General features: G+C 42.1%; 3 protein-coding genes across 5 annotated transcripts in view; 2 read left to right on the top strand and 1 right to left on the bottom strand.

The window, feature by feature from the left end:
- Window positions 1-22,549, top strand: part of LOC136424924 (microfibril-associated glycoprotein 4-like) — a 41,652-nt gene that overhangs the window by 5,858 nt on the left and 13,245 nt on the right. For 2 of the 3 annotated variants that reach the window (XM_066413573.1, XM_066413575.1), the window contains exons 5-6: window positions 1,309-1,468; window positions 1,926-2,088. In XM_066413573.1, the coding sequence (XP_066269670.1) occupies window positions 1,309-1,468; window positions 1,926-2,088 (323 nt within the window). Of the gene's footprint in view, window positions 1-1,308; window positions 1,469-1,925; window positions 2,089-2,460; window positions 2,613-4,244; window positions 4,570-22,549 lie in introns of those variants that run through there. The other variant, XM_066413574.1, reaches the window with a different exon arrangement.
- Window positions 7,291-13,490, top strand: LOC136424923 (ficolin-3-like). Its single transcript, XM_066413572.1, has 9 exons — window positions 7,291-7,571; window positions 8,210-8,274; window positions 8,926-9,100; window positions 9,594-9,716; window positions 10,326-10,486; window positions 11,042-11,111; window positions 11,542-11,674; window positions 12,354-12,538; window positions 12,738-13,490. The coding sequence occupies exons 1-9, from the start codon at window positions 7,355-7,357 to the stop codon at window positions 12,854-12,856; spliced, it is 1,248 nt and encodes a 415-aa protein (XP_066269669.1). The 5' UTR covers window positions 7,291-7,354; the 3' UTR covers window positions 12,857-13,490.
- Window positions 14,369-21,964, bottom strand: LOC136424922 (techylectin-5B-like). Its single transcript, XM_066413571.1, has 9 exons — window positions 21,880-21,964; window positions 20,640-20,771; window positions 19,621-19,755; window positions 18,787-18,934; window positions 17,941-18,157; window positions 17,143-17,308; window positions 16,429-16,590; window positions 15,328-15,462; window positions 14,369-14,834 (listed from the first exon to the last, which is right to left on the bottom strand). The coding sequence occupies exons 2-9, from the start codon at window positions 20,768-20,770 to the stop codon at window positions 14,636-14,638; spliced, it is 1,293 nt and encodes a 430-aa protein (XP_066269668.1). The 5' UTR covers window position 20,771; window positions 21,880-21,964; the 3' UTR covers window positions 14,369-14,635.

Genomic DNA, 22,549 nt, shown 5'->3' with positions numbered 1-22,549 from the left:
GGATGAGTCCAGTGTTGATGGAGTCTACAGTGTTGTTATTGTTGTTGACAGATTGTTCCGATGTGAAGAGACAGGATGAGTTCAGTGCTGATGGAGTCTACAGTGTTGTTGTTGTTGTTGACAGATTGTTCTGATGTGAAGAGACAGGATGAGTCCAGTGCTGATGGAGTCTACAGTGTTGTTGTTGCTGTTGTTGTTGACAGATTGTTCCGATGTGAAGAGACAGGATGAGTTCAGTGCTGATGGAGTTGACAGTGTTGTTGTTGTTGTTGACAGATTGTTCTGATGTGAAGAGACAGGATGAGTCCAGTGTTGATGGAGTCTACAGTGTTGTTGTTGTTGTTGACAGATTGTTCCGATGTGAAGAGACAGGATGAGTTCAGCGCTGATGGAGTTGACAGTGATGTTGTCTTGTTGACAGATTGTTCCGATGTGAAGAGACAGGATGAGTCCGGTGCTGATGGAGTCTACAGTGTTGTTGTTGTTGTTGTTGACAGATTGTTCCGATGTGAAGAGACAGGATGAGTTCAGTGCTAATGGAGTCTACAGTGTTGATGTTGTTTTTGACAGATTGTTCCGATGTGAAGAGACAAGATGAGTCCAGTGTTGATGGAGTCTACAGTGTTGTTGTTGTTGTTGACAGATTGTTCCGATGTGAAGAGACAGGATGAGTCCAGTGCTGATGGAGTTGACAGTGTTGTTGTTGTTGTTGACAGATTGTTTCGATGGAAGAGACAGGATGAGTCCAGAGCTGATGGAGTCTACAGTGTTGTTGTTGTTGTTGACAGATTGTTCCGATGTGAAGAGACAGGATGAGTTCAGTGCTGATGGAGTTGACAGTGTTGTTGTTGTTGTTGACAGATTGTTCTGATGTGAAGAGACAGGATGAGTCCAGTGTTGATGGAGTCTACAGTGTTGTTGTTGTTGTTGACAGATTGTTCCGATGTGAAGAGACAGGATGAGTTCAGCGCTGATGGAGTTTACAGTGATGTTGTCTTGTTGACAGATTGTTCCGATGTGAAGAGACAGGATGAGTCCAGTGCTGATGGAGTCTACAGTGTTGTTGTTGTTGTTGACAGATTGTTTCGATGTGAAGAGACAGGATGAGTCCAGTGTTGATGGAGTCTACAGTGTTGTTGATGTTGTTTTTGACAGATTGTTCGGATGTGAAGAGACAGGATGAGTTCAGTGCTGATGGAGTCTACAGTGTTGATGTTGTTTTGTGACAGATTGTTCCGATGTGAAGAGACAGGATGAGTCCAGTGCTGATGGAGTCTACAGTGTTGTTGTTGTTGTTGTTGTTGACAGATTGTTCCGATGTGAAGAGACAGGATGAGTCCAGTGCTGATGGAGTCTACAGTGTTGTTGTTGATGGTGAGGATGTGCGCGTGTTCTGTGACATGACTACAGCAGGGGGAGGCTGGACTGTCATGCAGAGGAGGATGAGCGGTGGAGAAAACTTCTTCCGGTGAGTTCTAAAAGACACAGGGACTCATGTCCCTCTTCCGCGGCCTATGAAAACGGGGTTGTTTTCGGTCCGTGCGTGTGTTGGTTTGTCCTGGCGTGTGTCGATAGTTGATTGCATATTGTGACTTGACAGGATGTAATGCGGGATATAGTGCAAGCAGACACTGGCAGGAATGGAAGGTTGGTCCCGCAGCGGGTAGAATGGGGAGGTTGCTCGGCGCAGGTGCAAATTAAGTTGTTCCCACATAGACAGAATTAGCGAGAAATTCACAATTACTTTTAAATTATGAAATTCACAAATCTTTAAATAATCACAAATGTTGCTCGTTGTCTCAGATTCTTTCCAAGACGATTAAGGAAATCTGAAATCTTCATGAAAATCCTAATTAGTTTGGGGAGTGCTACACATGGTCAGACAAGCCGGGCTCTTACATGGATGTTTCCTATATATTTTGTAGAAGCTGGGATGAGTACAGGGCAGGTTTTGGGCAGCCGACTGCAGAGTACTGGCTGGGAAATGACCGGCTGCACCAGCTGACCGCCGGGCGGGACTACCTCCTGTATGTGCAGCTGGAGGACCAGGAAGGACTGAAGGCGTTCGCACAGTACTCATCATTCCAGGTGATGTCTCTTACTGAGGAACATCATTGCCTCCGGAACAACGGATTGTAATCAGTTCGCGTGTTTGTGTCTTTCTTTGTCTGTCTGTTTGTTTGTTTGTTTGTTTTGTTGTGTGTCAAATATTATTTGAATATTTAAAAGTGACAGCCTGTCAGGATGTAAGGCAGAAATTGTGTAATAGGATACTTGGAGGATTGGAAGTCAGTGGAGGCTTTAGTCCAATTTTGTAGACAGGCAAGCTGACTCATGACTACTCGCACACAGGTCTTTAGGGGTACTCATTTGGAGCTTATATCTGTAGTCTTCCTCTTAGTATGATCCATGTCTTCAACAATATCTAACAAAATAGAATTGTCTGCTGCCTTGTTTTAGATCGGAAGTGCAGAGGAGAAGTACAGACTGCGTGTATCCGGATATAACGGTTCTGCAGGGGACGCTCTGGACAAACATGACCAACAGTTCTTCAGCACAAAGGACAGGGATAATGACGGGAATGCGGCCATCAATTGTGCTGAAGGGTACAGGTAGGTTCTACCGACAATCATCATCTAATCTAAACCATTTCAGTCTAAAGCTTTTGAAAGGATTCACATTGAGCGAGATATGTGAATATATAGTGTTCCAAAGTATCTCTGAGCATGTTTTCTCAGATTTTATTATCTCCATGAAAAATGGAGATATTGTTTTGGGTGTGTCTGTGTGTGTGTTTGTTTGTTTGTCTGTCTGTCTGTCTGTGTGTTTCCGCACTTCTGTAGTCAGCATAACTAGGGAACCTCTTGATGGATTACGATGATATTTGGTATGTGGGCAGGTGTTGTGAAGCCGAAGTTCAAGGTTGATTTTGGGCCCCCTGGTATGTGACCTTGGTACTGCAGCAGACCTTCAATTTTCGTATCTTTTGACCTGGACGTGTTGTGGTCTTGATTTTTGGGTGGTAGATAGCTTGTGATGTAATAAAAAAGTGGTGTAGGTTTGGGCCCCCTAGCAGCTTCCTCTGGAACTGCAGGCGCCTTTTTGGGAAAATCTTCTCAGGAGAATAACTGAACAAAGGAACAACGGATTTCCATGATATTTAGTATGCAGGTAGCTTAGATAAAGATATACACAATGAAGTGCAAATTATGCTAATCGGGACTTAATTTGCAAAGCTAATGAGGAAAATCTATATTTGCAGTGTTTTCCATTATCAGACTCAATTACATGTAACGTATGTAGTTTATGGAAAGTTGATCATCAACAGATACCAATTATGCAAATAAATTCTTAATTTGCATAGTTAATGCAAAACACCATATCTAATCTAATTGGAAAATTATAGGACTGTCAATATGATACTTAGTATGCAAATAGCTTAGACAGAGATATACATAAAGAAGTGCAAATTATGCTAATTGTGACTTAATTTGCATAGCTAATGAGGAAAATCTATATTTGCAGTGTTTTCCATTATCAGACTCAAATACATGTAACATATGTAGTTCATGGAAAGTGGAGCAACAACAGATACCAATTATGCAAATAAATTCCTGATTTGCATAATCAATACAAAAACACCTGTCAATATTGCAACATGTGTAAGTTAGAAAAGGTGTTTATGACCAAGCATATATTATGCAAATGTGCAAGTCATTTGCATGTATAGAATTGTTCATGGAGATATCAGGTCGTGGAACTCTTGTTTATTGTGAAATCACTGAATTTATGGTTTTGGTAACGTTAAGGGTTTTCTGATTTACCTTTTCTTACGCGTGAAAGTTGCAAACCGAAATTGAGTTAATTTGTCCGACAAGTACCAGCAGTAAATGATTTCTTCACATGTCTGATCTCAGATTTGACAAAGTACTGAAACGAATACATCAACTTTTACCAAAGAAAGCAGACATAGGGGTACTCCACTGGAAGGACATGGTTGGAAATTTTAACTTTGTTTTTAAGTTTGTTGCCTTGTTTGTTGTTTTTTGTTTGATAAACGGAGCAAGGCAAATAGCAATTCACAAGTAGTCTAGTGCCCAATGGTTCCAAGTTTCAAGGGTTTCAAGGGATACAAGTTTCTATGAAAGAATAACATTGAATGTGGAGAATACAAATAATAACCAACTACTTTTGTATCCTCATGTTAAACCATTTTCTTGCCTGCCCTGCCTCCCCCTGTACAGAGGAGGCTGGTGGTATTACCCAGGCTGTGTCCAGACTAACCTGAACGGACTGTACCAAGGCTCGGGGAACCTGGGGAGGGGAGTCACCTGGCTGCCATGGAGAGGAAACCACAGCCTCAAGCGCACAGAGATGAAGATGCGACCTAAAGACTTTGTTGTATAGTTTGTGGGCTTTATGATGCACACTTTGATTCTTCATTGCAAAGTTAACGTTCTGATATGTTCTCGGATTTTAGCTGTAACGTAAATTAGAAATGCCGCAGACTAACACAATAATAATGTCAGTTTCTTACCAGTTGTAACAGGTTATGCTATGAGAAATAAACACGTGGTCATTATAGACATCTATCTGACGTGCTTTTGTATTCTTTTTAAAACTGGGAGTTGTGAGTAGTTGCATTGGAGGTATAACTGTCAAACTTACGCACCGTACAACTGCAGCCCTTGAAACCTGAAGTATCATGGCCTCCCAATGGCATGCTATGCCCAGTACGACATTACCAATCTACAAACAACACAGTTAAGGAAAACGGAACCCATGAAGACGGCGCACAACTCTCATTGACATCCTAAGGCAAGACGCTGACTAAGGCTGGTATGTCGCAAAATGGTTTCAAATCGCGCTAATCAGTGGCGTGAAATTGCGACTCTTTTAAGAAGCTAACATAATTCGCAGATGGCAAAATGGCGCAAAGCGGTGTAATCAATGCAATTCACTTTTTGATGAATCTTAATCATTCTACAGAGTTCTTGTTTTATTCAGCTGCAGCCCTACGATTTCTAGAAAGGTTATCTTGTATCTGATTTGGAGCCGACACTGAAAACGTGACATTCTGGGCGCGGCCATTTTGTGTATGGAGGTCACGTTCACATGGATAAATTGGCAAGGGAAAGTTAGCAAAGCTGCCCCAATAATTTGCCGTGATTAGGCGCAGTCCAGTGAGATACCCGCTTCAGCAGTATGTCACAATACGTGTACACATGAGATATATCTATATATACTGACAGTTTTGCCACATAACATACCCTATTACCTGTGTGCGAAGGAACTTGTAGATACTGTTCGTGAAATATGATGGAAATACATTTGTTTTAAACAGTCCCTTCTACGTATACAAAAGAAGTAAGCTCGATCTTTATACAATTTTGAAGAAGCCACTGAATTTTGAATTCAAATATTTCAGACAGACGTTTTCAGACAGAAATAAAACTCGTGTAGATCTCATCACAGACCCGATATTCCATAATATCAGAACAAGTTAGATTTAGCATACATTTTGCGATTGATTTACCAGCATAAAGTGGAAGAGGTGCTATTTGAAAAAGCCTAAATCCGCCAAGCATTCAGACTGCTGAAAATGTCGGCACATTCCATTCCATGCGATGCCATTCAACCCGTAAGCTCCAAGCAGATGTAAGGAGCCAGCTCAGTGTTAGTGATTTACGCGTGTTTTTGTAACATTACAAAAAGCCACACTACGAGAAATACATAGTAAATATGACGAGACAAACACTGAGACACCAGCTGGATCCTTACATCTGCTCGGAGATTATTCAAACCTTCCCTTCATGCGTTTGTGAAGGTTAGACATCCAGTTCAACAATATATAAAGATATTTCAAATTCTACAACTGGATAAGAATTCGGAGATTTATTTTCCGGACGTTTCGAGTGACATCCATCACTCTCCTTCAGCGTCATTAAAATGAACTAGCAGAAGTAACTGACCGATCTTTCCTTGATGAAAACTCAATATCATTGGAATCTTAGCAAAGTTTTCTCAACTAAAATTTCGAATTTGCTCAGTCTGTAAAAGCGAAGAAATGCCACATCCTGGCTTATACCACCATTTCAGTAGACGCCCTCACTGCGACCAAAACTGAATCTGTGTCACTCTTTATTTCATAACTGGAATATCATACAAAATATGAAAATATGACTGAAAAGACAAGAAGGCACACAAACTTTTTATTAAATCGTTTTTTTTCATCTTTGAAACTCGCCCCCGTGGCGCAGGTGGTAACGCAACCACGCTGCTTCGCCATCTGGATCAAATTCTGTGGATCCTAGGGCCCGAGTTCGAATCTAGGGGTCCACTCCAGCTCGGACATGTTGCAAGGGATTGCATTCGCCATTTCGGATAGCGACGTAAAGCCGGCGGCCCCGTGTATGATGAAGCTTCAGGCATTTGCCTCAAGCGTCAAGTCTCTACACGAACCCAACACACTTATCGAGAAGAGTAGGGGTGACCCGGTGTGCTTGGTTAAAAACGTGAGCCGTGGCAAAGCCGCATTGCACTACCACTAGCTACATGAAAAAGCATTATGCTTCACCTCAATTTGAGGATGACTGCTTTACCTTTTTTTATGAAACTCGTTGCCAAATTTCAGGTCACAGCTCTAGTGCAACATGGGATTTAGTTATCATAATTAGGACCAGGGAACACCTTTTGGACACGTGTGTGTGTTTGGAGAGGTAGTTTGACCAATGTCTCTGACTGACAAGAGGTCACATGTGTACTGAAATACGTCTGTTGGTCTATGCACCCTCATCCTATAACACCTATTGTTGTGGAATCAGATTTGTATCTTCTCAAGCCGAACAAACAATGGGAAGGTAATCACGTCTGTACACAGGCCTAATCTGTGGAGCTCTGATAAACTGGACAAATATTCAATAGTTCAGGGACAACTAACGTTACCTCTAGTCCGAGGCTCACAGGGGTTTTTAGACTAGTCGTTAAGAAGACTTCTTAGTCACAACATTGAGGCTATAATTCACTGAAGGGACCATCGGTTCTGTATCTCTGTTTGCGGAATATATTTCAATTTGAAAAAAATTAATTCATACCTCTGTTTCTTGTGCCTAACACGTATTACAATGACCACTGTATTGAAAGGTCTGGATGAACAAATTGCGAAAATACACCTCTACCTATTGTAGGATGTGTATTACTGGTGGTAAACTTCGGAAGCTAAACAGAATGGTCTGCTAATGCCGTAGCGACTTGGTATCCCGATCCAGACCCCAGCTACCCCTATCACAACCTCCATCCCGAGCACTACTCCTTCAGCCACAGTGCACTGTGTGTACTTTGTATCAAGAAAAAGATGGCGAGGTATCGGCACGTATCTCTCTTCTTCTGCGGAATTCTCGCTCTTTCTTCGGCCCAAACGGATCCGATTCCCAACTATGAAGTGACCGAACATGGCGGCAGCTGTCGGTACTCGCTCCTGGTGGAGAAGCCTGCCGGCGGATGTCAGCAGACCTACTCCCCCCGGAAACACCTCACAGATCTACAGAACCGCATGGAAAACTTGGACCGAGGTAAGGCATCAGCTCTGCACGTTTCAAAAACTTCAGAAAGTTAAATTTGATCAATCATATCTTTTTATTACATGCTTGATTGTGTAGTATCATGTATGATTGGAAAGCTTGATTACTGGTCTTTATAATAACAAAATTTGTTATACAAGCACAACCGTAATCAAAACATACATGGTATCATTTTAAAATGGAAAAAATCAAGCTTTTCAGTGGTATACAATGCTTGTCGTCAAACAAACATCGGACAGATATGTGATATATGATATAATGCGTTTCATAACGTATAAATTGCGGAGAGGAATCGACCGAAACTAAGTGTTATAGTACAACCAAATTGAGAAACTGTAAATGCCGTAATTATAGAATGGAATCTGAAAATATAAATTAGAGATTCCATTACAGGTGAATTTGATGTATGACTAGCAACTTGGCATTTTCATACTTTCATCAAGTTAGTACTACTACCAATGCATGCGCAGCACGTTTCAGCAGATTAAGCAAACTTTGATGTAAACTATAACAAAGAAAAGGGCATTGTCGTTCCGAACATCCTGGTGCGGATTCAGCCTCGTGTAATCACGCCACCTGGCGGTTTATTTTCAAAATGTAACTGATTATGTATTTCACATTTCCTTCAGCGATTGACATGGCCGAGGAAAGGCGGTCTGAGACTTTTATGGAAAATAAAAACAAGCTGCTGAAGGTAGGAGAGATTCTTTATGCTGTTCTGATATACACCCAGAGTTTCACGACCTCTTATCGTCGTCAGCTGATGCTAGCCTTTACAACTGACGTATTCGAAATGTTTCCCAAAGATTGTGCATCATATTAGTCAATATTCCTCCCTACCCCCTGAAAACACAAATTTTCCAAAGTATGAAAGTCTTGTCTTAGTAACGACGGCTATATAAGTATGATATTCTTGTTGTTGTTTTTTAGTGTAAAGTTAAAAGGGATGTCCTCATTGTGCAAGCGCAATGCAGACTCACTGCGTGGCCATATGGATTAAATTCCGTGGGTCCGTGGGATGGAGTTCAATTTTAGGGTCGGCCCCAGCTCGGACATGATGTAAGGGATTGCGTCCTCCATTTCGGATGGTGACGCTTTCGGATGGTGGCGCTTTAGGCGTTAGCGCCAAACTTCTGCACGTAGAAGAACCCAACACACGTATCGAGAAGAGCGCGAGGCCGCATTGCACTACTAGCTACGGAAAAAGCGTCATGCTTCGTCCTCAGTCTGAACTTCGACCTTTACCCTTTATCTAGATCTAGGTCTAGGCCAAGATGACCTGTACTCTAAATCCCGTTTGGACCGAATTCATCCATTAGTCCTTATTTCTTTCTTCGTCCACCAGGAGGAAGCAGCGCGCCTAGCGGTAGAGAACGAGATAACAGAGATCCAGTTCCACACACAGAATTTAGAGGACTCCAATGAGAGCTTGAGAGAGCAGCTTCAGGGACAGACAGCAAAGATGAGACAACTACAGGACCAGATCAAGGACCTCAACACAGCCATAAGTCAGCTGATAGGTACGCCATGCTCGTCTCACATGTCGTTGGGTTAAGCGGATATCTCACAGGCCCAACTTGCGAAAGGCTTTCCGAATTGGCGCAAACCGGCAATTTTTAGCCTGGGTATCATCCTCCGTAGTAGCCGCTGGCACCCAAAAAAACGCTTTATAGCCATCTTCTTTATTTTATTTTTTTAGCCAGCGGTTACTACGGAGGATGGCACCCAGGCGCAATTCATTTATTCCTTTAGAACTTCCAGTCTTCGGGATTTTTGTGCACTTGTCCAAGAAAACGAAGATCAAGATGGATGAGACATGGATTTTGTCAGCAAAATGTCAACGTGTCCAAAATGATTTAAAATTGATTTTTGAATTGTTCTGTTTTTACAGCTGAACACCTTCACCAATTCGAAGGTATCTTAGATATGCATCCTGGTTATTTTTAGAATGTGTGAATGGTTATTCTACATAATAACATTTGTTCTTTGCTCAAAATATATTCCTATGTGCAGATAAAAAGACGGAAACTGAATCAGACAAAGGTCCGTCGGAAACAGCCGGCAGTCCGACCACAACAGCGGGGACACCAGGACCCGTGCCGACCGGAACCGAGCAGCCAACAGCGGAGTTTAGAGGTGAGAGCCACCTGCGGTCTAGCATACCTACGGTAGTCGTCAAAGTGAGATAACGAGCGATCGAATCCTCCAAAATAGAATCTTGTTTGACGCCTGTTAACCAGTGGAACTATAACCATCTCAACGACACGGGTAAATAGTACCGTATGTTATATATATGACCTCTGTCTAGATATGACTCATATCATATAACATACATTTAACTCAAGTGTTGTTTCAAGCTGCCTAGAATTGATCACCCTACTTAGATATTCCACTCTCAGTGTCGTGAAAGTAGAACTGGACTCGTGACCATTTGTTATTCCTTTCTGATCATAATGTTTGTGTGTAGTCTGTGTGTCATGTGTGTATCATAGACATACGCAATTTATTTCCCTAATTTCCTTGTATGACTTCTGTAGTAAGTCTGCTTTAATTTTGGTGAAAATCAAAAAGCAACCAGGATTTCAGTAGCATCCTTACGGCACCCTGGAGTATTATTTATGTTGTGTCTGTCTGTCGGTAAGTAACTGCGTGCATTTCCACACTGCAGTTATTGTGTCTTCCACCAGGGAGCGCTTTTTGTTTGCTCTTTCTTACTGCCCTGTTTGCATTGATTTCCATTGGCAGATTGTACGTTGTTGAAGAAAGATACTGCGGGCGAAGAGAGCGGCGTGAAGACCATGGTTCTCCCTGACGGCCAGGACTACAGGGCGTTCTGTGACTTCAGCAGCCCGGGAGGACCGTGGACCGTCATACAGAGGAGACGCCAGGCTCATGGCGACAAACAGGTCGGGACATTTTTAAGAAAGAGATATTCTATACAAGCCAGACACTGCAAACGGATGAATAACTCATGTTTGGTTTTAAAGCGGCTTTCTCATTGCGCCAAAATTTCGTCAATCAATTTCTCACCTAAAATTGCGATTTTCTTAAATTGAAAAATCGCAATTGGCAAAATGGCACAAAATAGGCGCAAAACGGTGAACATTCTTCTATTACTGAAAATCCCTTTTTGATTCATTTTGAATCATTGTATATTGATTCTGTGGCGAAAGAGCGATTTCCAATTCTGCCTAGTGTTATGATAAACTTGGACATAATTGAAAACAGGTTTTAAAGAAATATCTTTATTCCTGGAAAGCGGATTAAGGGTTAAGATGGTATCGAACACCTTAGCCCACATTGCAAACACCATATTACCGGTGATTTACGGAGGTTTGTGTAAAACGGACTTTTGTTTTGATGCCGTTGGTCTGAAGCAAAGCAGGCGAGTCCAGAAAGGAAGGAAGGAAGGATAACGTTAGTCATGTCTTAGTCACACGTCTGTTTCTGTGTCCTTCTAGGTTGACTTCTTCAAGACATGGGACGAATACAGAAGAGGTTTTGGAAACCCCGATGGAGAATACTGGATAGGTGAGACCATCTATGGGTTCTAAAGCCCCAGGCACATCTGGCGATAGTCGTGGCTACTCTTATGTCTAAAATTACTTTCAAACACTTACTGAGAGCAGACCGATATAACCGTTTAATGTTACGCCTGGATTGACCGAAAATATTGTGAAAGGTAACTCATGAAAAAAGAAGTTAGATAATTTCTTCTTTTTTTTCCAAAAACTTTGAGAGTATTTGATGTATCTTTGACAATGAAATCTGATATTTCTACTTTTAAATTCAAATAATCCACAAAAGGGCTCAGACTTGATTTAAATTCTATTGTTACGGATCAGCAAAGCAATCTTTTCTTTGTCGTAGTTTACAAGTTTTTAGATTAACCTGTAAAATGATTTTGTGTTTGTCGTAGTTTATGAAGGTGTTTAACCGTCAAAGTGATGTTTCCTCCCAGGAAACCACGCCCTCCACCAGCTGACCAAACATGGCGACTACGAACTGAGGGTTGAACTGCGCATGACTGAGGACGAGCGGGCGCATGCGCATTACGACATGTTCCGGGTCCTGGGAGCGGACTCAAAATATCAGTAGGCAGAATTCTTTTCAGTCACCATTCATTTTGGGTCAAGTCTCAGATAACGATCTAATGACTACAGTGCCTTCATCGCTTCTGTAAAATCTCGTTGTGTGATTTTCGCAATCTTCAAAGTTGGTTTTGTGGGTATTTTATATCATAATGACATTTGCTATGCATTTGAGGTTAGGATTATATTCGTTTATGACAATTTATAGGAATTAGCTAGCTATAGGTCACTTGCACAAGGAGTAATAAACCATAATTAATGCGCTCTAATGCAAACTTTTCTCATCAACCGCCTTATTTAATTATACAGTAGTTTGGATTTTCAGCACACACAATCAGGGCTGCCCAATATAACATTTTTTACTTCTTCCACTTTGGGTCAGCAATACTGATTCTTATCTCCTCATCGTAAGAGTGAAATATTAGTAACGTAGCGGTACCCATTATCGTCCACTCTGTGCCACGTCCACATGTCGAGGTGTATTATGCAAAGGCCAGTTCCCATAATCAATTAAGAACATAAGTATGATCCTTAGTCATGACTCTCCTATATACAAAGTAATAATATGGGTTTCCATGTAGAAACAAAACGAAATAAACCTCTAAAGCCGTGATCTGGACGTTATGCATGACGTACTTCATATGTAATTTGACACCACTCTGTCCACCCGTGTGTTCCCCAGGTTGAAGCTGGGTCAGTACAGCGGTACGGCTGGTGACGCCATGTTCGTCCATCGGAACCAGCCGTTCAGCACCAGGGACAGGGAGCATGACACTCTGGCCAGCGGCAACTGCGCCAGGGCTTACCGCGGGGGGTGGTGGTACGCCAAGTGCTTCGATGCTAATCTAAATGGAGAATACACTAAAGGTAACGATATGTATATTATAACAAATGCAATAGAAAACAGTTTCTTAGAAGGTCAAGTCGTTTTCTGTTCCTTCAAACTGTAGATAGCAGTGGCAAAAAGACTATGCTCTTATCCTTACCATGTTGCCACACGGCTTGATTTAAAGCTTGACTTAGTCAGGCTGCTTCTCACTGTTTCTCCATTGGGTCTTCCCTGCAGAGGCCGAGGCTAACCTGTCGTCTGTGAGCTGGGTGCCATGGCGAGGCTACAAACCCATCCCGCATGTGGAAATGAAGATCCGCCACAAGCCGGCCGTGGACAGCCCCAGCGAACCGTAGTCTATACTTCCAACTTAGTTCTGGTCACAGTAGATTTTTGTAGAGATTTTGTACATTATTTCCGTACAGAAGGTACAGCTTTTACCGAGAAGCTTTCTATCTGTCATCTGATCCTTCTCAAGTAGAAACGTCGCGATTCGAGTTAAATTTCGGGAGTCCAGTAGCTTAAGTCACATGACCTGAATAAAGTGTGAGGTCAGCAACTGGTTAAATAGGCCCGGCAATCGGTAGCGGCCCCCGTCACTGTCATTTTTCATTCGAAGTAGATTATGTTTGATCTTTCTTAGCTTGTTAATCATTTCTATTTGTAAACGTAGGTAATAAGAGCTACTTATCAAATGTGGTAGGCTGTAGGATCTATAATGAAGTATAAATTATGCAGATTGCTTCCTTATTTTGCACAGATAATGAGGAAAATCTACATTTGCAGTGTTTTCCACTAAAGGACTCGAATACATAAGTAACATATGTAGTTTATGATCCCACTTTCCTGTAATGTGTGGGTTTTGTGATGTTAAGAGGAGAATAGTTTTCTTGTTGTCTGTAAACGTGGAGAACTTAGGATGGAATTATGATTGAATGGGAATGTCATGCAAAACATGCAAGTATGAATAAAACACACAAAACGTAAAAAGATTAGTTCTTTAGCGATGAATTTCGTTGAGAGCCCTGTCAAATTGCACCGTCGCAGCGACGCCGCCAACGTGCCGTGGGTCCAGTGTGATCGGGGCTTCATGTGTTTCTTTGCTATCTGGCTTGTATTGTTTGAGAGATGACCACCATTTACACAGAGACGAGTTGATAAGTAACCCACTGCAGCGCAGAGGTCCTATGTATCAGGTGTGACAACAGAAATGAGATGATTGGGATATAAACTAACCATAGTCCTGATGCCACGCCATTTTTTTTACCTCTAAACACTGACTATACAAACCACCCTAGATGTGTGTTACTCCTTAATTTGTTCGTTTACAGCCCAATGCATGATTAGACAGGGCAGTTTCATCGCTTTTTTGCAGCAGGGTTTACTATGTACTAGGGGGGTTTGTTACCCTTCCCCTTTAACGTTCTTGAGGCACCTCCTCGAACACGGGGCCCCGAATTTCACGACCCTTCCGACAGACGGGTGCAGCACCAACCGAGATGTCCTGACCCATGAATGAATCGAGGTCTCCAAATTACCAACTAATTGTCACCAGGAGCTCAACTGTGAGGCTGCTACCAGCTGCGCTACAGGGACTTCCTTTGTGGATGTTATCAACCTTTCGTAAATCATATTACTGAGCGTAAGTAGCAAAACCTATGGGGAAACCTGTCCATTATCATCATTCTGTGAAGGACTTCACCACGTGACATAAAAACCAATAAGATCATTCTGTACCGGTGGAGACACGTTTGGAACCGTGCTTCTAACAAGGGTGGCTTCATGGAAACGTGGCGTCAGTAGTAGCTATACAGTACACGAGATACGCGTTTGCAAGTGTGCCACACAAAAAAAACGCTGCTACAACACTTGATACGTATGTTTTTATTGATAGTTGTGCCAGTGCGTTTGATGTAATTTCAAGCTGACAGTATTAGTCCAGAGGGAAAACTCCTTTTGTATGATCTGTGTCTATCAGAATTTTTTAAAGACTCACAATGACATATGGAATCATTCGATAAGACGCTATCTTGACTAGAATTTTCTCTCGTTTTCAGTCATGCTGTTTTTTGAATTTCTAACATGAATTTCCTCCCGTATTGGGACCATTATTAAGATGTTACACATGGACTTCTCTACCCCGCAGCAGGCTTGGGGGGGTTGTAGTTCATGTGACGTATCATCATGGTGGACTCCTTCAGGCCTTTGTAGCCGTTGAACGGCAGCCAGAAGCCAGCATTCCCGGTGGGGCTTTTGGCGCTGTAGTAGCCGTTCAGGTTAGCGTCGAAACAATGGTCATTGTACCACCATCCTCCCTTGTAGGCCTTTGCACAACTAGAAGAAAAATGGCGTGGAAAGTCAAACAAGCCCATTTTGGGCACAAATTCCAAATTATTACGACTACTATTCTACATTGTTACACCTTCGTCCAACATTCAACAGATACAGACATATATGATATTGGCATGTAAACAAATACTAATCGAGGCCATAAATTTATAAACTAACTAGTGGATAAAACATCTTGGACTCGGTTCGTCCTGCCGAGCGGTGGGAAACACTCTGGACTCGCGCCAACTCACGCAACCTTTCTGAGACCTTTCTGGCAACTTTGACCTACCTTCCTGTTAGTCCTAACATTCAAACGCCTATTGCGGAACTGCGGACACACACCATTGTCAATAAACAAACACCAGCTGAAGCCTCCGTTTTCTCGGAGTTGATAAAAGCAACTTGTTGAACGTCTTGACACTTGTTGAACTGACGTTACGTAGTGACAGTTTATGTCCTCCACACTTAATTAATGTACAGCCATAATGGCACCCACCTGTCTAGTTTGTAGGGGCCGGTGTCACGGTCTTTCGTGCTAAACGGCATTCCGTTGTGCGTCATCAAGGCGTTCCCGGCATTGCCCGAGTACTTCCCGACGGTCAACTTGTACTTGTTATTTTCAGTGTCAATTCTGAAAGAGGAGCAAAGATGAATATGTTAGACCTGAACTGTTGAACAGTTCACAGATCATGTGATGATCTATGGTATTTCTTTGCAATACAATAGCTGTTGAGGGCAATATGAGGCTTGCATGTTTATTTCTTTGTTTGTTTGTTCGTGTGTGTTTGTTTGTTTCTTTGTTCGTTTGTTTGTTTGTTTGTTCACATTGCATACCCGGTAAACAGCCTCATAGTGTAACACCTCAGGTTTGAACTGAACAGTACAAGCTGCATATACGGGCAGAATTATTCTATCTACTCACACCAGCATTAGCCCTACTCTTATCGATAAGTGTGGTGGGTTCCTTTACCTACTTGAGATGTGGCTCTTCTCAAACACGATATTTATATCTGAGTAGAGTGAGGACATTGTCATGAAACGCCTTTCCCAAGTGCAGAACATGGGGGCCGATACTATCGGGGGCCAAGTGTTGCATATTACACATACATAGAGACAAATTATTCTCTCACACACAAGTGTTGAAAATGGGTCTCACACACAGAGAGGATTTTCTCTCCCACACATGTGTTGGAAATGGGTCTCACATGCACACAGGTTTTTTTGTCTCACAATAGTGTTAAATGAAGTCTCACACGCACACAGGATTTTCTCTCACACAAGAGTGTTCAAAAGGGGTCTCTCACATTGTCATGAAACGCCTTTCCCAAGTGCGGAACAAGGGGGCATTATACGGGGTCGAACTCAGTACCTTCTGATTCAACAATCTAACCACAAAGCCAACGTGCTTAGTCTGAGTACCAGCCTTTTTAGCTTTAATCCGCTCCCCACGATCCGCTACCGGCCGGGATCCGTGGTAGCGGACGGAAGCTAAAAAGGCTGGTACTCAGACTACAACGTGCTACCGTGACTGAGGATCATGCCACTACTACCACCCTGGATCCCTTTCAAGACGTCACAACCTGTCCTCTGTACTGACCTAAAGTTATCATAGACGGCGTATTTCTTCAAGCCTTGTGTGTCCACCATTTCGATGCGCAGTCGGAAGTTCTCTCCTTTCGTCACCTTGTAGACCTTCTCCAGCCCCCACCAGTAGGATAACATGGGTTGTCCGAATCCGTTCTTGTAATCGTTCCACGGCCTGGACACAACAGAATTTTCTTTCAATTGTCTCTACACATAATGTTACGTAGATAATATATTGATATTATTTTGAGGTGACTTTCTTTTCTCTTTCAGTTTATTGGATACCCGATGTGGTCATATGACTTATGCAGCTGAAATGTGGATTACAACAATATTCAAGGAGGTTAACCTCCTTGCAATATTTAACCATCAATAAGCTAAAAAAACACAGCTTGAAGCCCCCCAAGCCTTCTACTACAAAAGAACAATTCTGACAACTAGATGTTTACGTTTGATGTTTACATTCACATTGTCTAGCTTAACAAACGACTGCTCTGTTAATACGGTGACCACACCTCCAGCTCTGTCCTGCCACTTGCTACATAATGTTATCGAACCCCACAGGGTGTCTGCTACTTTACCAGTAGCCATGGTGACAGCTGTCTGGTCCAGGTCATTGACCTTATTTGTTTGGAGAGGAAGAGGAAACGGAACAAAAAACAATATGATCTCCTTCCGTGAAGGTAAACATAGTAAACAGCTCGCTCCCACTGTCCGGTGTACTTGCCTGTCAAACGTCGGTATGGCCGCATTACGCCTCTGGATGACGGTCCATCCGCCACCGTCTGTGTCCATGTCACAGTAGGTGATGACGTAGCTAGTCTCCCCTGGTAACTTGGTGCTGTACAGGCCAGACTTCTTACTGGGGTTATCTTTGTGGATCCATCCACAATCTAAAGTAGGGGAGGAAATATTCAGAACTCGAGAAAAGAAGCAGCATACCGCACGTTACTACATGATGAAGACATTAGGACATATGTTTTCATCCATTTAAAACCAAAAATGTCTATTCCCTCTATGACAGTTTTGTAGAATTAGCTTACCTTCTCAATTATAATGTGGAACCACGTTTTAGATTACTTGATGACAAACATTTTGAATTATTCACGTGTAATTAAGAGTTTTGAATTGTTTTGATGTAGTGGTTCTCTGTTTGTGCAAAAAGGGGTACTTAGTTTCTTGTTGCTAATAGATGTATGGAATGATTTATTCATTTAGTCATTCATTGCCTCCGTGAAACGAATATTTTGTAGTCACTTGTGACGGTCTTGTCGGTCAACACATCCGTCGTTGGCATATGAATGCCATACGCGTCAACACTAACGGGAAGTCGGGTCAAAGTTCATAGAACAACCCATAGATCAGTCGTGGTAGAGAGTGTATGCACAGTCATGTATTCATATATATGCTTGCTCATGTAATAATTGTTTATCGCGACAACCAGAAGACCACTACAAGCACATCCATTTTGTAAACATACTACAGGGCTACACCATGTCAGTGGAAACCGTTTTCAGCTACAAACCTTTGGGGTGGGTAGGCTTCGTAGCTGTAGCGGTACCAGGGTTGGTACCGGTGGTGGTACTGGGTTTGGCACCGGTGGCGGTACCAGGGTTGGTACCGGTGGTGGTACCGGGTTTGGCACCGGTGGTGGTACCGGGTTTGGCACCGGTGGTGGTACCGGGTTTGGCACCTGTAGCGGCGGTTCTAGCTCCAGCGGCCTTGGCTTCCAGATTATTGACCTTGAAAAACAACAGACCTAATGACAGTAACTTGTTCCTGACAAAGTTATTGAGACGAGTTTTATTTGAGATAAGAATATTTTTCTGTGAAAATACAGCGTTGATACAACAAAGTGTATTGAAAAGCAGTCTTAAAATCATTTCACTGACCAATAGAGATATCAATCTGTGCTTATTCAAGTACTAGCTGAACATTTGTAGGTATGACGTCTTGTCAAATGAAGCAAAGTCCTCTTGAGCGGGTCTCTCACTGATGTGCGCCAAATCACGCCAGGCATACGCAAAGTGGCGCAATTTGTAGCCTGATATTGCCAATTTTTTTAGATCTTTAAGATAAGTCGCCATTCGAAAAATAGTTCAAATTCATGTATTTTAAGATATCTTACCTATGGTGCACCAAGTATAATATTAAGTGAACATGCATTTTAATGTTTTTCAATGATTGTACTTTAAAAAAATTCTGTGTGGCAATATATACTGCGACTTCTAATATCCTGCTCATCGGGGCTTCCCACGCAAATGCATCGCACGCCAGTGTCACCGCAAGGGAACATGGCGCAAATTCGCTAAAATGGCGCAGTTTGGCGCAATCCGCTCATGACCCAGGAACTTTAGAACTGAACACGTACTTTTGTCTTGAGGACCTGCAGCTTCCTCTTCATGTCACTGATAGCCGGTAGCGACCCGGCGGCAGCCCTGGCAGCATTGGTGGCGTCCGTCTTCAGCTTGCCGTCTACCTTCTTTTTCATATCTGCAACCTTTTTGTCCGCATCCGTCCTGATGATAAGACAACCACACGGTTCAACAGTCGTATTGTACATGACTCGCATTGTAGATTAAAGGGAAACCCTTCGAATTTTGCATAGACGGGTATGGGTTTACTGTCAGTTAGTTACGTTCACCATAGTCTGACAGAACGACTAGCACTGTTGTAATCACCACAAGACGATTTCTTTGCAATATTCTAAGTATTACGATTCATAGGAAAGTAGAAAAGGCAGATGGATTTTAAACACATTGACCACACATGCCAGTGGTTCAATTTGAAAGTTGTCGCATAGGGCTGTACTGATTTGATTTTATGGATGATATCATCCGGGCATTGCGAAGCTGATGAGAGCGTGAGAAAAAAAGCCGAGCCAAAAATAATTACCATCATTATGAAATCTAAGTGATCCGGAAAGTTTTACAACTGACCGAACATGGTATACCGAACAATATATTTTAAAACTCCTCTCCGGGCTCAATACTTTTTGTACAAGGAGTAAGTTATCGACATTTGCCATGTACGGCTTCTATGCGCTTATTTTGCAGCTTCTGGTTACGATTTGAAAATCGTAACCAGAAAAAAGTATGGTCGCAAACTTTTTTTGAGAAACTGATGACAATTGATGCGCGTGGGTATGCTTTATGTCATCCATATAATCAAGACAGCGCGGTCAAACGTAAACCCTCGGCTGTACCTCTTCTTCTTCTCGTACTGCAGTGATCTCTCCAGAGCTTGCTTGTTCGCATTTATCTGTTGAATCTGTGCAGTCACAGCTGTCTTGAGCGTGCCGGCTGCTTTTTTCTGGACGCCGATTTCTGTCGCCAGGCTCCTGTATGAGTAACATCAAAGTAGAAGTAGTCAGAGTGAGTTAGCTATCAAGTTTAATTTTTGATATTGCATTAGAAATCCATTAGATTAGAAACTGTAATCTACCCTTCCTGGATTCATAAAAACATACATACATACATACATGGAAACAAAGAGCGTACATGTACATGTTTACAACACACAAGACGTTCATACGTATGACTGCAACACGCATAATGACACTACAGACCAACATACGACATTTCAACTGCTCAACATAACGAGATCACCTGTGATGTCATGGGATGTCGATTCAGAGATCTTCATCAGTGAAAGTTCAAATATCTGAGGATGTTTGATGTTTTATTAGAAACAAGATTAGACCTGAAAGTCTAACCTACTCTTCCTGGATTCATAAAAACACGGTACAATGACACATCGCTTACATAACATTAGACTTCAACTAGCATAAAACTACAGAAACTACATAGCAACATGCAACAACAATACAAGATCATTATTTGGAGTTCAGAGGTCAAAGGTTACAATAATACCATATTCAAGTTCTTGTACAAGTACCTTACCACCAGTGCTTTAAGGTTTTTTTTGTGTCTATCTTATGTGTTATCATATCATTTATGATGTTCCTGAACTTGGGAACTGATAAACTGATCGATTTCGATTATTTCTGCTTGTAAAGTGGCATCATTGATTAGACAAAAGATTGACACTGTTTTAGCCTCTGTCAGCCTCCTTTCAAACTGCAGAGCAGGGAAACATGACCTCTGGAGCCTATCAGAGACAGACAGGGTGAAGTATTGACGGTAATAGTGAAATAGACCCTTCATACAGGCTAACAAAAAAAAAGACACCGCAGACCGCACTACTACAACTGGACGTACTTACTTTGGGCAAGCCGCTGTGTTTTGGGTCGCCACGGCGTAAGGTGCTTTCGGTTGACACGGAATCTTGGTGGCTCCCTGTGCAGCCACCACCGCCACCACCACAGCCGCCAACAGCAGCCTCGTACTGTCCATCCTGGAAAATAGGCGCAGCGCGTGCGGCATTAGGATACTGTTGGGGGCTCGAGGAAATGGACATTTCAAACATAAAGAACTTCTAATATTGGACTTTTCATCTTTTTTCCACAAGAACTTCTGATATTGGACTTTTCTTCTTTTTTTTCCACAAGAACTTCTGATATTGGACTTTTTTTCACAACCAGTTAATTCTCACCTGCTGACTGCTGGTTGTGGAAAAAAGAGAACTTCAATATCCTATGTTCCACCAAATTATTTTCGGGGATAAAGAACTTCTAATCAAAAATATGCGAACGATCGGTTGCACAATACAATCAATCAATCGAACTTTATTGCATAACTATTGTAACAGGCAACATGCACATATGTACACTATAATTCCCAATTGACAGTCTAATTCTGGAAATTCGTTATTCTTAGATTTGGGAAGGAAATAACATTGTCTAATATTGATGATGTTACATCATGATGCAAAATACCAAAAAAGTAAAAGGAGAAATACAGATAATATTCCATCCATTGCTCCACTTGTCATCATTGTCATCTTGTACTGTCCGGGTACGTTTTCTAGATATACCCTTCATAATCATTTCCATCTCAATGTCTACCTTCTAAGTAATTAGCTGTGCTGTAGGTAAGAATACATTCTGTAAAAGCGCTGACTAATCTTGACTCTAATAGTTTGTGCATTCGTACCTTTAACGAAAGTCACACCGATTTTACGGAATTCATACGAACCACTACTAAGAAACATGTGAATTTTAGTATTTTACGGAATTCATACGTCAGAGTTTTGCTAACAGTAAGGATCGTATGTATTCGATCGTATGTGTTAGAACTAGTATGACTTCCGTAGAATTTGCATGAACAATTTGCCACCCAGAGTTAGACACTTATAGAAGTATATCATTTTCCTGACGGTAACGCCAACATGGCCAAGACCGGGATAGAACTCATGCATTTTGCAAATCATCCTATATTTTCTCATTATTTCGCGTCAAGTGGCCATGCAGATTCCTCCGCAACCTCAGCGCACATCCCGAATGACAGAACTATCTTATCATGTCAGTAAAAACCCGGAGCATCATAAGAAAACATTTGCTCACCTGGCTGGTTTGGTAACGCTGGGATAAGTACTGGTGCTATAGAGCTGTCTCAATACCAGACTGAGGGCAGGCTTGTATCACGAGGCGGTTAAAGATCAAACGACACTTATTTGTTTACCGTCACTCTGGATATAAACCTTGGGCGTCGTGCAAATTTACATACAGCGTGTTTTTCTCAGTGATATTGGGGGCATCATAATGTGCTGTTGTTGTTGTTTTCCGTGTGACACTGGCTAAGAATTCCGTAATGGAGTGTTCTTCTGTACTGTAGATTTACTCAAACTGTACCATACCATATAAGCGTGTATATTTGTTTCTCCCCCCCCCTCTCTCTCTCTCTCTCTCTCTCTCTCTCTCTCTCTCTCTCTCTCTCTCTCTCTCTCTCTCTCTCTCTCTCTCTCTCTCTCTCTCTCTCTCTCTCTCTCTCTCTCTCTCTCTCTCTCTCTCTCTCTCTCTCTCTCTCTCTCTCTCTCTCCCTCCCCCTCTCTCTTTGAAGCTTTTTTGGTACTTCAGCGGAAATTCCTGTTTTTGTATCTTCTGGTCTAGAAATGCCGTGGTCATTTTTGATAGCTTTTGACTCTGGGAAAAAGTAGTGTAAGTTTCGGCCTCCTAACAGCTGGTTCCGAAATGTAGGGGTGTTTTTTTTTTTTTCGGAAACTTTGGAGGACAC

This window comes from Branchiostoma lanceolatum, chromosome 19 (assembly GCF_035083965.1).
Source record: "Branchiostoma lanceolatum isolate klBraLanc5 chromosome 19, klBraLanc5.hap2, whole genome shotgun sequence".
Lineage (NCBI taxonomy): Eukaryota > Metazoa > Chordata > Leptocardii > Amphioxiformes > Branchiostomatidae > Branchiostoma > Branchiostoma lanceolatum.
The sequence above is the reverse complement of the archived record's forward strand: the minus strand, read 5'-3'. Positions and strand labels throughout refer to the sequence as shown.